This window comes from Danio rerio, chromosome 19 (genome assembly GCF_052040795.2).
Source record: "Danio rerio strain M-AB ecotype USA chromosome 19, GRCz13ab, whole genome shotgun sequence".
NCBI lineage: Eukaryota > Metazoa > Chordata > Actinopteri > Cypriniformes > Danionidae > Danio > Danio rerio.
Genome location: NC_141039.2, coordinates 50,855,001 through 50,868,902, shown reverse-complemented (window position 1 = coordinate 50,868,902; position 13,902 = coordinate 50,855,001). Strand labels below are relative to the sequence as shown.

Below are 13,902 nucleotides of genomic sequence, written 5' to 3'. Positions count from 1 at the left end.
ACACACACGTTATTGATCTGGTATTTCAGCATGCATTGATGTATTGAAGCTGAATGTAGTGTATTTGTTTACAGTGTGAAGTGAATGGGCTTAGATAACTCAGCCCACAGCAGTGTGACGGACACTTTACACTACATTTACCACATTTGAGAGTGTGTTTGTTTACATGCAAACCTACCTAACACTTGGGACATTTTTACCTAATGGCTATTTCCACAAATTATAGATTATTTTGACTAAACTATCATCACTAAAGCAACTGCAATCCACGAGTGAGTGTGTGTGTTTTAGCAAACTATATAACAGATATTTTCTCTAAGCTTTTTCTACTATATTATTTATATATAATATTTGATTTATCATATTATATATAATACTTTCTCATTTTAAAACTCTTTTGAAGGATCACAAGTTGACCAAAACCTCATTAATGTTCATCTGAATTCTTTATTTTTCACCATTATCCTTCAAAACATTGGATTTTACACATTTAGTAATACAAATATTTGTATCTTTTAAAACAGAAACACATTTTAATGATCACTGATGCTTTACTTTTATTCTTATCATGAATGCTTTTTCAATAAATACAAGTTTTGTAAAGTTTTTTTTTTAAATTAAGCTCCAAATATCAAGCATGATCACTTATTCTTTTATATATTGTAATAAGCACAGTTTTAAATAAGTGTCATTCTGACATGAACTTAATGCTCATTATTTCATCCATATTTTCTCTCATTCTGATTATTTTCTTAAGGCATTTCAAATTACTTGCATTTAAAGAAGTTTTGTATGTAAAATTCTGTAAGACGTTTCCATGTGTTCATAATGTTCATTACCTTTACATGAAATAAACATTCATTCATTTATTTTATTTATGACTTTGACCCTTTATTCATCAGGGGCCGCCACATACTATAGTAATTGATCTGTTGTGGTGATTCTACAGTTTCTATGAAAACACAACAATGATAATAATCAATCTGTTGTGGTGATTCTACAGTTGCCATGGTAACACAACAACTATAGTAATTGATCTGTTGTGGTGATTCTACAGTTGCTATGGAAACAAAACAACTACAGTAATGTAAACAAATGAGCACTGTAGTTTTCTACAACTATAATGTATATTATACTGCAATACACAACATGTTACTGTAGTGAAACTTAAGTATATTACAATGTTTATTCGTTTATCAGGTCACTATAATTAATGCAACATTAATATGCTGGAGCAGAACATACAGTTGTAAATACGATAATATATATACAGTAATATACACTATTTTGGTGTGCTTTACGATTTTTTTTCATGTGGGAGCTACTCAAGGGTCATTTTGCATATTGCAATGTCCCCAATCAGTTTAAAGAGGTGATATAAAGAGCTGGGCTCACACACACACACACATCTGCTGTATCCTGAACACTGTCGCGATGAGACTCTTTTGGATAACCCTGCTGCTCTGCACAGTACAGGTGAGAACATATTACATATATTAAACTGCTGCTTATAATATATATATATATATATATATATATATATATATATATATATATATATATATATATATATATATATATATATATATATATATATATATATATATATAAATGATATAAATATGAGCACACCCCCTTTTGAAAATGCATATTCTTTGATACTGACTAATCTAATGCATTTGCACAAATACATTACTGTAAATCATTCTGAAGAGATTATTACTGTAAAAGAAAGATCTGTCAGAGGTCAACTCATTTATATAGAGCACTGTATATATATTATTTTTATTATTTATTAATTGTACAAATTAACTCTTACATTTAATCAGCAATAATGCATTAATTTAATAAAAAATACAATTATAGTATTACAAAAAATGAATAAATCTTGTTTTATAAACATTTTTTAAATCCTGAAAAATTAAGTGAACAATGTACAAATTACTGGGTTATTTTAACACAACACTGGGTCAAATAGGGCCACAAGATGGCTCAGTGGTTAGCACTATGGCCTCACAGCAAGAAGGTCATTCCTTCTAGTCCTGGCTGGGTCAGTTGGTGTTTCTGTGTGGAGTTTGCATGTTCTCCCCATGTTGGCTCTCTGGGTGCTCCGGTTTCCCCCACAGTCCAAACACATGCGCTATAGGGGAACTGATCAACTAAACTGGCCGTAGTTTTTGAGTGTGTGTGTGTGTGTGTGTGTGTGTGTGAATGGGTGTTTCCCAGGACTGGGTTGCGGCTGGAAGGGATTCAGCTGAAAACATATCCTGGAATAGTTGGCAGTTCATTCTGCTGTGGCAACCTCTGAGGAATAAACGGACTAAGCCGAAGGAAAATGAATGAGAAAAACTGGGTCAAATCAGGAGAAACTCAACACTCAAGCCATTTAAATTGAATTAATAAAAGTGGTCTATTAAAAATTTGTTTATATTTTACCCAACGTTGGGTTAAAACACACAGATTTGTTGTGTATCAGTGTTAAAAATAAATAAATAAATGTCATAGTTTTCATAACTGATAATGATAAATCAATTGATCATATATACTGATTTCTGAAGAACCGTCTATATTCAGAAAATACTGCTGCTTTAAATATTAATAATGTTATGCAATATTTTTTTCTGATCTCTATGAAGCAAATTCCTCAGCTAAAGAAATCCTCAACAAATTACTATGAACTACCTAAAAACATTGATTTACATGCGGATCAGTTCAATCAGCAGACGCTTTATCCAAATAAAGAGAGAAATGCGGAAATCACAGGCCATTAAACCTGCAGCCAATCATGATTAATCGTGTGTGATCAGCTTCTGGAGGCAGGAAGAGTTCAGACGGAGAGAGAGAAGATAAAAACACTCATTAAACACAGATCAAAGACAGAAAAGAGGGAGAGAGAGAGAGAGAGAGAGGGAGAGAGATGCCTGAGGCTGCAGGAAACAGCAGAAGAGCAGAGACACATTGACCTGCAGCTGACACACACACACACATGTAGGGTCACTAGTAGGGTCACTGCTGCATTGACAGTGGTCAAATTAATATTTTATCCATTAATTTTCCTTCGGCTTATTTATCAGGGGTCACCACAGCGAAATGAACCGCCAACTATTCCACCAACTGAGCCAAGAGGGTTCTGGCTGCGAACTCGGTGTAGATACAATCTGAGCTGCATCCAGTGCTTTTCAATGTGCTCACCTAACCCCACCCCTAACTCCACCCCTGACAGTGATGCCACTAGCTCCGTTGAGTGCATTGTGTCTGACATTGCATCTCTGAGCGATGCAATCTCAGCATTTTGACTGACCCAGCCGGGACTCGAACCAGCGATCTTCCTGCTGAGCCACAGTGATGCCCTCATTATTTATCTCATTATTTGCATTATTAATATTTATCATTAAAATTTGCATAAAAGTTGCAGAGACTTTTATTCCAGTATGTTGATGAACTTTCAACTGAAGCTGAAGATTAAGTAGGGGGCGGAGCTTTGATTTTGCGAATCATTGCCTCATAGCAAACAAATGGTAAGAGGGGCGTGGCTAAGAATACATGTTATGAAAGCTCCCCAAACTCTCATTCATTCATTCATTCATTCTCTTTTCGGCTTAGTCCCTTTATTAATATGGTGTCACCACAGTGGAATGAACTGCCAACTTATCTAGCATATGTTTTACACAGAGGATGCCCTTCCTGCTGCAGCCCATCACTGGGAAACACCCATACACTCTCATTCACACACACACACACACACACACACACACACACACACACACACACACACACACACACACACACACACACACACATACACTACGGTCAATTTTATCATACCCAATTCCCCTGTAACACATGTCTTTGGACTTGTGGGGGAAACCGAAGCACCCGGAGGAAACCCATGCCAACATGGGGAGAACATGCAAACTCCACACAGACAACAGAAACACCAACTGACCCAGCCGAGGTTCGAACCAGCAACCTTCTTGCTGTGAGGCTAACGTGCTACCCACTGCGTCCCCCCGTCGCCCTCCTCAAACTCTTTTAAATGTAATTCTCATGCTGACTATAACATGAGTGTCCAGTTCTTCTGGATGTTTCTAATGAGCAGTGTTGGGCAAAGTTACCTTTGAAAGTAATGCATTACAGTATTGAGTTACTCCCGAAAAGTTGAGTTACTGAGTTACTCTTTATGATAAGTAATGTACTCTGTTACTTTTGACTTGAGTTGAGTTGTGTTACACCTTTGCTGAAGCTTGATCTCTTTCAGATCTTGCAGGGTTTTTCCTTATTTTTTCTTAATAGAGGAGCTCTGCAATGAACAACACACTGATTAACCTTCATATGTCTTTAAACACATCAGATTGTAATACTGTATAGGATAATGTTATCTTTCAAGAGCTTGCAGACCCAGAGCTCTTCATGCTGTATAGATTAATAACTGTTAACAGCATGTTTGCGGCTTTTGTTCTTTTGGTCTTATTAGCTCAATAAAATCAGTGTGATTGACACTATAATGGCCTTTTCCTTTTCTTCATGTGTTCAGGATAATCAGAATACTTCCAGCATTGCAGAAATGTAAGCCAGAGCCATCCTGCTGTCTGTCTGTTTCTGCATACTCTCATCAGTGCCAGATTTTTTTTTTAGTTCAGCTATTTATTTTTTAAAAGCTAAATAATAAAAATATAGTCACTCACACTACATTTCTAAAAAAGTAACTAAAATAATATGACTTCATCTTTTTTTAAAGGTGCAGTATGTCAGTTTGACACCCAGTGGTTGAACTAGGTATTGCACTCCTGCATCAAAACAAACACGAGCGCAGGTTGCCAGATTGAGGACAGGAGTGACTGATATTATCTGTGTCCTCAATAAAAGCAACGACACCCGACAGAAGGCAGATTTTCCATTGTAAAAGGAGTTTTTGTCCTGATCAACACCTCAAACTGATATATTAGAAACGGCTTCTATTCCTCACAGCTGAACAACAGAAAACTGACAATGATCAGCTCAGATACAGCTCATGTGCTGTATTCAGTGTTAAATGCTAATAATATGAGTCTGAATGCCATTTCACCTGACCATACTACTGAAAGCAGCAGCAGATAGTTCAGCTCAGATCTGGAACACACGGAAAGAACCTATATATTTACATAGGAAAATGGCCAATTTTATGAATAACATATTTTTATATAGGTTCTTTCCATGTGGGGGAGAATAAAATAAAGAACTAAACACATATCAGGGATTTAGCATGTGCATTTAATCATGTTAAAGAGGGTTAATATGTATTAAACAGATTAGAAAGCTTAGCATTGTGCTGGAGTGCAGTGAGGGCACTGTTCTGTGCTTCTGAATGGCTGTGTTTACATTTCTGTCGTGTTTTGTCTGGTACAAATAGCCAAACTGCTCATCACTGTGTATCTCGCCATATTGCATGTTGTTAAGACACGGTGTTACAATGTGACCTGCTCACCGAATGTTTACACATAATATTTATATTATTTGCTTATTAATAACCTCATGTGGAACTCTGAATCTGCATCTCATTTCGGAGTCTGTTGTCCAGCGGAGGTCGCATTTCGGTCACGGACGCATACTTTAAGAGCCTTTCTGAATGAATAAATGAATGAATGAAATATGCTGTTTTCCACCATCTGGCAACCCGGGCTGCTGAAATATAATTAAACTGGCATTGGGCGAGTTAAAGAGACCAAAACAAAGACAGCCATTCTGAAAGGTAACTTCACAGCTGAATGTCTGAATTCAGTTTTTTTGTTTCAGATTAACAGGAATGTTGTGAAATAACATGTTTCTGAGCATGTTTCTGAAATATCTGCACACATATTATGATGCTTTTACACTTTAGAAGAGTCAAAAGCTCACATACAGCACCTTAAATTAATGCTATACTAACTTTACTTTCAACTTTTTAACTATACTAACTATAATAACTTCACCAATTACTTAAAAATAAATATTATTATTAAATAAGTCACGTACATAACTTATATATCTCACTTCCCCCAGCTCTGCTAATCCCCTGACGTGTCTCTGAAGCTGATGTTTGTGTGTGTTTCTCAGAGTGGATCAGTGAAGGCCATCAGCAGCATTAACATCGGCTCTGAAACATCCACAAACTCTTCTTCGTCCTCCAGTGTCGGTGTTGGTGTTGGCGTCGGTGTTGGTGTTGGTGCTAGCGCCACTACATCAGCTGGAGTGAACAGCAGCACTACGATCACAGTGTCTGCGAGTCCCAGCAGCACCACGGTCTTTTCCAGCAGATCATCGCTCACTAGCGTCCCCTACAGGACCACAGAGAAACCCAATCCAGGCCCTGGCCCCGCCTCACCACCTGTCCCCTCCCTACCGGGCCCCTTCCCCACAGGATCCTCCCCCAGCTCCACCTCCAGGCCTCCTCACGGCTCCGCCTCCACCATCCATCTGCACCTCCACCTGTCAATCACTGCTCTGCTCCTTACAATGCTCACTGTTTAATCAATAATCAATCACTTCAGCCAATATTTGTCCTATAATTAACCTCTGTTTAACTATAATCAGAGCTGGGGGGATTACTGACGACCTGTAATCAGTTACTAATCACATGATCACTTTTGTAGTCAGTAATATGAACTCTTAGATCACACATTCATAATTAGACTATTTTTGGATTACTTTTATATATTATTGGTTGTGTCATTTGACTACTTTTAGATTACATTTAAATTACTTTCCTTGCACAATTAAGATAATGCAATATGACTACTTTTGATTTAAATTTAGATTACATTTATGGCACAGCTATGGTAACACAATCAGACTACTTATAGATTACATTTAGATTACATTTGTTACACATAAATGGAAATGTAATCTGACTACCTATGAATTACTTTTAGATTACTTTTATTGCACAATTATAAATATGTATAATGACAAATCTTGAACTATATTTAGATTACTTTCATTAATGACAACATAATCTGACTGCTTTTGGATTACATTTAAATTACTTTTACTAGACATTAATAGTAATGTATTATGATTGCTTTTAGATAACATTAGATGACTTTATCACACATTAATGTAGCATAATCTGACTACTTTTGGATTACATTTTGATAACATTTATTACACATTTATAAGTATGTAACATGAGAAAATGTTTATTGTATTTTGATTACTTTATTACACATTAATTGTAATATACTCTTACTACTTTTGGATTACATTTAGGCTACTTTTATTAGCCATTAATAGTACCGTAATATGACTACTTTTGGATTACATTTAGGTTACTTTTATTCCACATTAACACTAATGTTAAATGGTTACTTTTGGATTACATTTAGATTACTTATTACACATTTATGATAATGCAATCTATCACTTTACATTTAGATTACTTTTATTACACATTTATAGATATGTAATATGACAAATCTTGTACTCTTTTTTTTTGTAATTTTGTACTTTGTTTAGATTACTTTACCACTCATTAATGGCAACATTATCTAACTGCTTTTGGATTACATTTGGATTACTTTTATTAGACATTAATAGTAACGTAATATGACTACTTTTGGATTACATTTAGATTACTTTTATTACACATTAATAGTAACATAATCGTACTACTTTTGGATTACATTTAGATTACTTTTATTACACATTATTAACAACGTAATATGATCACTTTTGGATTACATTTAGATTACTTTTATTACACATTAATAGTAACTTAACATAACTACTTTTGGATTATATTTGGATTACATTTATTACACATTATTAACAACGTAATATGATTACTTTTGGATTACATTTAGATTACTTTTATTACACATTATTAGTAATGTAATATGAATACTTTTGGATTACGTTTAGATGACTTTTATTACACATTAATGGTAATGTAATACGACTACTTGGAGTCATGTTTTTAAAGTAAATACATTTAGAAAACGGCAACAATACAAGAAAATAATCAACAATATGTTATTATGTATAAATACATAGGAAAAAAAGAAAAAAAATGAGCAGAAGCAATGAATTATGAACAAGTTGTTGCCCTTGTGTAAATAATATGTGATAATGTAATCCATTAAAGTAACTGTAGTCTGATTACAGTATTAAAACAGAAGTTTCCTCTAATTACAAGTACTTAATATTTGTAATCTGATTAGATTATCCAGATTATATTACTCAGCTCACAGTATAAAACAGATTTTTCACATAAAAACACTGAAAGGAAAGCAGAAAGAAATGCCATTGACTATCATAGTAATTTTGTTCTTCTTTGTAAGTACCATGGCTGCCTTCCCCCCTAAGCATTCTTCTGATTATCTTGTTTTCTGTTCAACAACAAAAAAACAAACAAAACAAAACAAAAAATGAAAAGTGTACAACCACTTAACTAAGAGTAAAGGATGTGGATTTTAGATTTTTGGGTTCTTCTTATGTGTTTAATGAGTACATTGATTTAGTAAATTGATCAAGTAATATGTTAGTAAATTGATTTAATATGTTTACTTTTTTCAGATTAGTAGTATCCTGAAACTGGCAATTCATAAACTTTAGATTTATCTGGATTTTCTGTGTATTTCTAAAGCAATCTCACGTTACAAAGCACTGTAAAACAGAAGACATGCAGCACATTTTAATGTCCGTATTTTTCGCTTAAAGCAAAATGCAAATCTCTAGCGGTATCTTATGTTACGTGCAGGAAACAAACTTCATTTTCATGCTGTATTTTCTGAACATGCCGTCACGGTCTCTGTCAAAACCACAAAAACTGCACATAATCCAGCAACATTACAGTGTAGTTTGCTTTCATCTCGTTTTTTTTTTTTTTGATGTAATGTTGAATTATTTGCACACACCTGAGTTTGCTTTCCTCCAGGTTTAATGTGAGTTGATCATAATATCTGAACGTTCCTGTAATATTTCCGCCTGCTGCTTCACACTCACTGATTTCTATGAGGAAGACAGATCTCTGTCTGCCATTGTTAGTAATATACACATATGCTGGCGTTAACACACACAATGCTACATGTGTACTGCATGACTTTGAAATAAAATATCTGAATTTTGGTGTTGATAATTTTTTTTCTGAAGCTTTTTGCTGTCAAATGTGTGAAATCTAGTGGTTTAAAGAACACTGGCCAATAATTTTAAAGTTTTCAGATGACAATTAATGAGTATACAGTCAGTAAACTACATGTTTTTAGTGATAAATGGTTCGTTTTAGTAGTTAGTGAAACCAGCAGTTTTTATTATTTATTTAGGTGTTCTTTAAGAGCTTTAGGACTATTTTGATTAAAGGTTTTAATTCACTTCTAATGTTGACTGTATATACTGTCCAACAACTTAGTTAACCCTTTAAATGTCACAGAATAACTAGTAAGATATTATGCTTTCATCAGTTATTAAAACTATTGTCTAAATATGTGTTTAAAACCTCTCTGTTATGAAAGAATCACAATTAAAACAATAATAATTTGAGTGGAGGAGCTGATCATCTAGTCATGACCTGTTATATATGCAGAATAATAATATGCTGGCAGCTGATTGGCTGTTGCTGTGAGTATAAAAGCTTCCTGATGAATGTGTTTCTGCCAGAGCGTCTGAACACAGATCTCAGATCAGCACAAACAGCAGCTCACCATCATCATCTTTATCATCATCACATCATGATGAAGATTCTGGCTCTCGCTCTGCTGGTGGCGACTCTTCAGACTCTAGCGAATGCTCAGGTAATTCACTAATATTAATTTAAATGATAAATTACTTGACGATAATTTAAACGTATAAAACTGCACATCCCTGCATCATCAAAGTACTGAAAATGAAGAGTGCAGTCCTGCTTGTGTTTTGAAATGTAACTGTTTATTATTTATGTGCTATGTTCTATGATCTGAAACATTATTAGGCTAATTTTATAAATCTTTTATTCCTCTCTGTTAATCTGCTTTTCCTAATCTACATCATAAAAGCACCATAGAGATAAGGATGAATTGAGCTGTTGATCTGATAAAGTCTGAACAATTGTCACGTTTAGTTGTTACATATTTTCTCCTTACCAAGCGCATATAAAAACACTAGAAATAAAGTTTATACAGCACTGTATGCTAAACAACAATGCTGTGTTGCTGTAACACAATGTCAAGTCAAATATACTTAATGTTTAAATGTAAATGACACAACTCAACAGTTGGATTGGTCCACATTTGATGATGCAACATTGAATTACAACAACCCATTTCAGCTACACTGTAAAAAAACAAGAAACTGCTCCATATTTAGTGTGTTTTGTCTTCAGGTGCGGTTGCGAATTGCATTATGTTGATCTGTTGTCCACTTCTGATGTTGAAAATTCAACTCTACGGTTTAACAAAGTGACTTTTAGTGTCAGTGTAAGGATTTTATGCATAGATGCGGATATAAAAACAATATTAATGCAGAACCACATTTGATATTTAAATGATGATTTGAATATTCGTCAGATCAGAAAAACAGGAAGTAGAAACAGTCACCAGTGTTTTTGTCTAACACACTGTCCATACTGTCTTCTTGTTGCATAAATAAAGACACAACCCCCCTCAAGCACATCTACTACATCAGTTTCTCCAGCTTCGACAGTTTCTACAGCTACTACAACTAGAGCTACTATATCGATCAGCAATTCCACATACAACTCCACCAATGGTCTTTCGGTCCTGATGGCTCCGATCCACCTGCTGGTGCTTCCAGTCTCCGTGTTTCTCTGGTGGCCCTGAGAAAACCTGCAGATTCGGCTCCTCTTCTCTTTCTAATGCTGTTTTTTCATGAAGGGTTAACTACTGGAATTAATATTAGACATGAATACTGTAAACTATAAGAAATTAAAGCCATTTTCATAAAAAATTTGGACTGTGACTGATTCTCAAATGTTAATCTGAAACATTTATTCTGTGTGTTTACAAGCTGATTATACTGCATTCATTTGTTATTTACTGTAATTACTGTATGACTGAATAAACAAGCATGTAGTGTTAATAACGGAACTCTCTGTACTTGTACTGGTGTTAGAGTAAATGAGTTTTGCTTAGTGACTGATACAGCTGAGAATATATCAGACAATATATCAATATATCAGTTATATCAGTATAAAGGATGATCATACATTAGACATCTCCCAATCAAAGTAAAGCACAACACCTCAGAAACCACTCACAATACCCTAACAACCAGCTAGCAATACCTTAGCAACCACTCACAACATCTTAGCAACTGCTTCATAGCAACATTTAAGCAACACTTTAGCAACCAGTCAGAACGCCCTTGCAACTGCCCCACAATGCCTTAGCAACCACCCAGAATACCAAAACTATCATTTAGAACACCATAGGAAAGGAACCACTCTGATCAACCACATAGCAACCACTCACAACACCCTCGCAATCACTCATAGCAAACTAGCAACTGTCTTAGCAACCACAGAGAACACCAATGCCATGACTCAGAACACCCTATGAGCCCTAAGCACTCCATAAACCCAAGCAACCACTCAGAGCACCCTAGCAACTGCCTTGCAATGCCTTAGCAACCACCCAGAACACCAGCGAAACCACTTAGAACACACTTAGAACCACACAAAACAGCAAACACTCAACATCCCCAAGCAACCACCTGGCAAAGTCTTAGTAACGACCTAGCAACCACTCAAAGCACCCCAGAAACTTTCTTGCAACACCATGGCAACCACCCAGAACACCAAACACTGTGTGAGGGCCGTAGCCAGTGGGCATTTGGTCCAGAATTTGGCTCCTCATTTGTCCCATTTTTGACGGTATGTCATCATTTATTGTAAAAATAACTGATAGAAGAAGGCTTTAAGAGAAACAGAATTTCAATAAATCAATATAGTATAAATAACAAATAAATAATATGATAAAAATTATAGATAATAGAGCATGCTGAGCACTTCAACAAAATTGTAGGAAATATTTCTGTTGCATAAAAAAGTGTGATTATGATCACCATCCAACAAGCAGATCCAGCAAAGATCAGTGCTTAAAGTGTCACTAAAGTAACCCCGCCGGTCCGACGCCACACAACCGACTCCGAGCTGGGATCTAACCGGAGACCTTCCACATGGGAGTCAGTTGCTCTAACAAGGAGGCTAAAGACCATGACCTCTAGTGTCTGTCGCTAGAGCACCTTTAGAGGTCAGAGGAGTGAGATTTACCTGCACAGCACTACACTAGCTGGCCTCCGTTACACTAACATGCAGTATTTCAACCTCATCATTTGATAGAAATTGAGGAGAATAATGCAAAAATACCCGCCTTTTTGAGAAAAAAGAACCACACTTTTCCATAGGCTGGCTACAGGCCTGAGTGTGTGTGTACTTCAGTGTGTTTCTGTGTGCGTTTCAGTGTGTCTATAGTGGAATAGATGTGAAAACAACACAAACCACAAATGCTGTGCTTTACTGTAAACAAAAGGCTGGTCCGACAGTAAAATGAAAGTGAAATACACTGGTCAGCTATGCACGTGTGTGACGCATCCACCAGAGGAAATCAGGGTTGTTCATCTCTCATGTCTTATTTAATTCTGTGCATGTTTACACTGCACAACAAGCTTTTGTTTCTTGGAGCTTTTGTCTTGTTTCTGGTCTAAATATAAAAACTTTCTGAAATGAAGAAGCATTTTCTAGATGAGTAATAAATATAGTGTTGTTTTCACAAATAATGTGTCAAAATTAAATGAGTTTTTCATTAAATCAAGCAAAATAATCTGACAATGGGGAAGCAGAATAAACATTGCTGCTTTATTGTTTAGTTTTTAAATAAGCGACGTTTACATTGTCTTTGGATTACGGAGTTGACTAAAATGTAATTATTGTCAAACACATGTATTCTGTGCACTACAGCTGATGTTTCATCCATATTTAAAATACAAAATGTCATTTACAGTATTTTTAATCACATCAAATATCAAAAGTGGCTTTTTCAGATGTTTTAAATGCTCAAATTTATTTTTAGAAAACACAATAACTTATTAAAATTAAGAATTCAATACATGGAGGAAGAGCGACACGGTGGCTCAGTGGCCTCACAGCAAGAAGGTCTCTGGTTTGAGTCTCGGCTGGGTCAGTTGGTGTTTCTGTGTGGAGTTTGCATGTTCTTCCCGTGTTGGCGTGGGTTTCCTCCGGGTGGTCCAGTTTCCCCCACAGTCCAAACACATGCGCTATAGGGGAACTGATCAACTAAACTGGCCGTAGTGTATGAGTGTGTGTGTGTGTGTGTGTGAGAATGAGTGTTTATGGGTGTTTCCCAGTACTGGGTTGCAGCTGGAAAGGCATTCCCTGTGTAAAACATATGCTGGAATAGTTGATGGTTAATTTTGCTGTGGTAGGCTCTGATGAATAAACGGACTTAGCTGAAGAAACTTGAATGAATGAATAAAATATATTATAATATTATTTAAGTATAAACTGCTGTGGTCAATATTATTACCCCCCATAACAAATCATTTTTCTTATTCAGAAAAAAACACTGTTGTCCTAATAACTTGTTTAATTAAGCCTTTAAATGTCACTAAGCTGAATAATGTCTTGCAAAATAATCAGTAAAATATTGTCCTCTTATCATGGCAAAGATAAAATAAATTAGTAATTAAAACTATTATGTCAAAATTGTGTTTAAAATAACCTCTCAGTTATAAAACATGTAAAAAATTGACAACAGTTGATCATCTAGTCATGAACTGTTCATTTATATGCAGAATAATAATATGCTGGCAGCTGATTGGCTGTTGCTGTGAGTATAAAAGCTTCCTGATGAATGTGTTTCTGCCAGAGTCTGAACACAGATCTCAGATCAGCACAAACAGCAGCTCATCCTCATCATCATCACCATCATCACATCA

General features: G+C 35.4%; 1 protein-coding gene and 2 long non-coding RNA genes across 3 annotated transcripts in view; all 3 read left to right on the top strand.

The window, feature by feature from the left end:
• Positions 1-1,055: 1,055 nt before the first annotated feature.
• On the top strand, positions 1,056-9,089 carry LOC147832691 (uncharacterized). The gene is made up of 2 exons (XM_087296137.1): positions 1,056-1,476; positions 6,073-9,089. Exons 1-2 carry the CDS (start codon positions 1,435-1,437, stop codon positions 6,484-6,486), a joined length of 456 nt encoding a protein of 151 aa, XP_087152263.1. The 5' UTR covers positions 1,056-1,434; the 3' UTR covers positions 6,487-9,089.
• Positions 9,090-9,606: 517 nt separating this feature from the next.
• si:ch73-359m17.5 lies at positions 9,607-11,033 on the top strand. Its single transcript, XR_015517252.1, has 2 exons — positions 9,607-9,743; positions 10,578-11,033. It is a non-coding gene; the product is annotated as a si:ch73-359m17.5 (long non-coding RNA).
• Positions 11,034-13,758: 2,725 nt separating this feature from the next.
• si:ch73-359m17.6 overlaps positions 13,759-13,902 on the top strand; it is a 2,534-nt gene continuing 2,390 nt past the window's right edge. The window contains exon 1 of the long non-coding RNA XR_015517253.2: positions 13,759-13,902. This exon is cut by the window's right edge and continues 62 nt beyond it. This is a non-coding gene — a long non-coding RNA (si:ch73-359m17.6).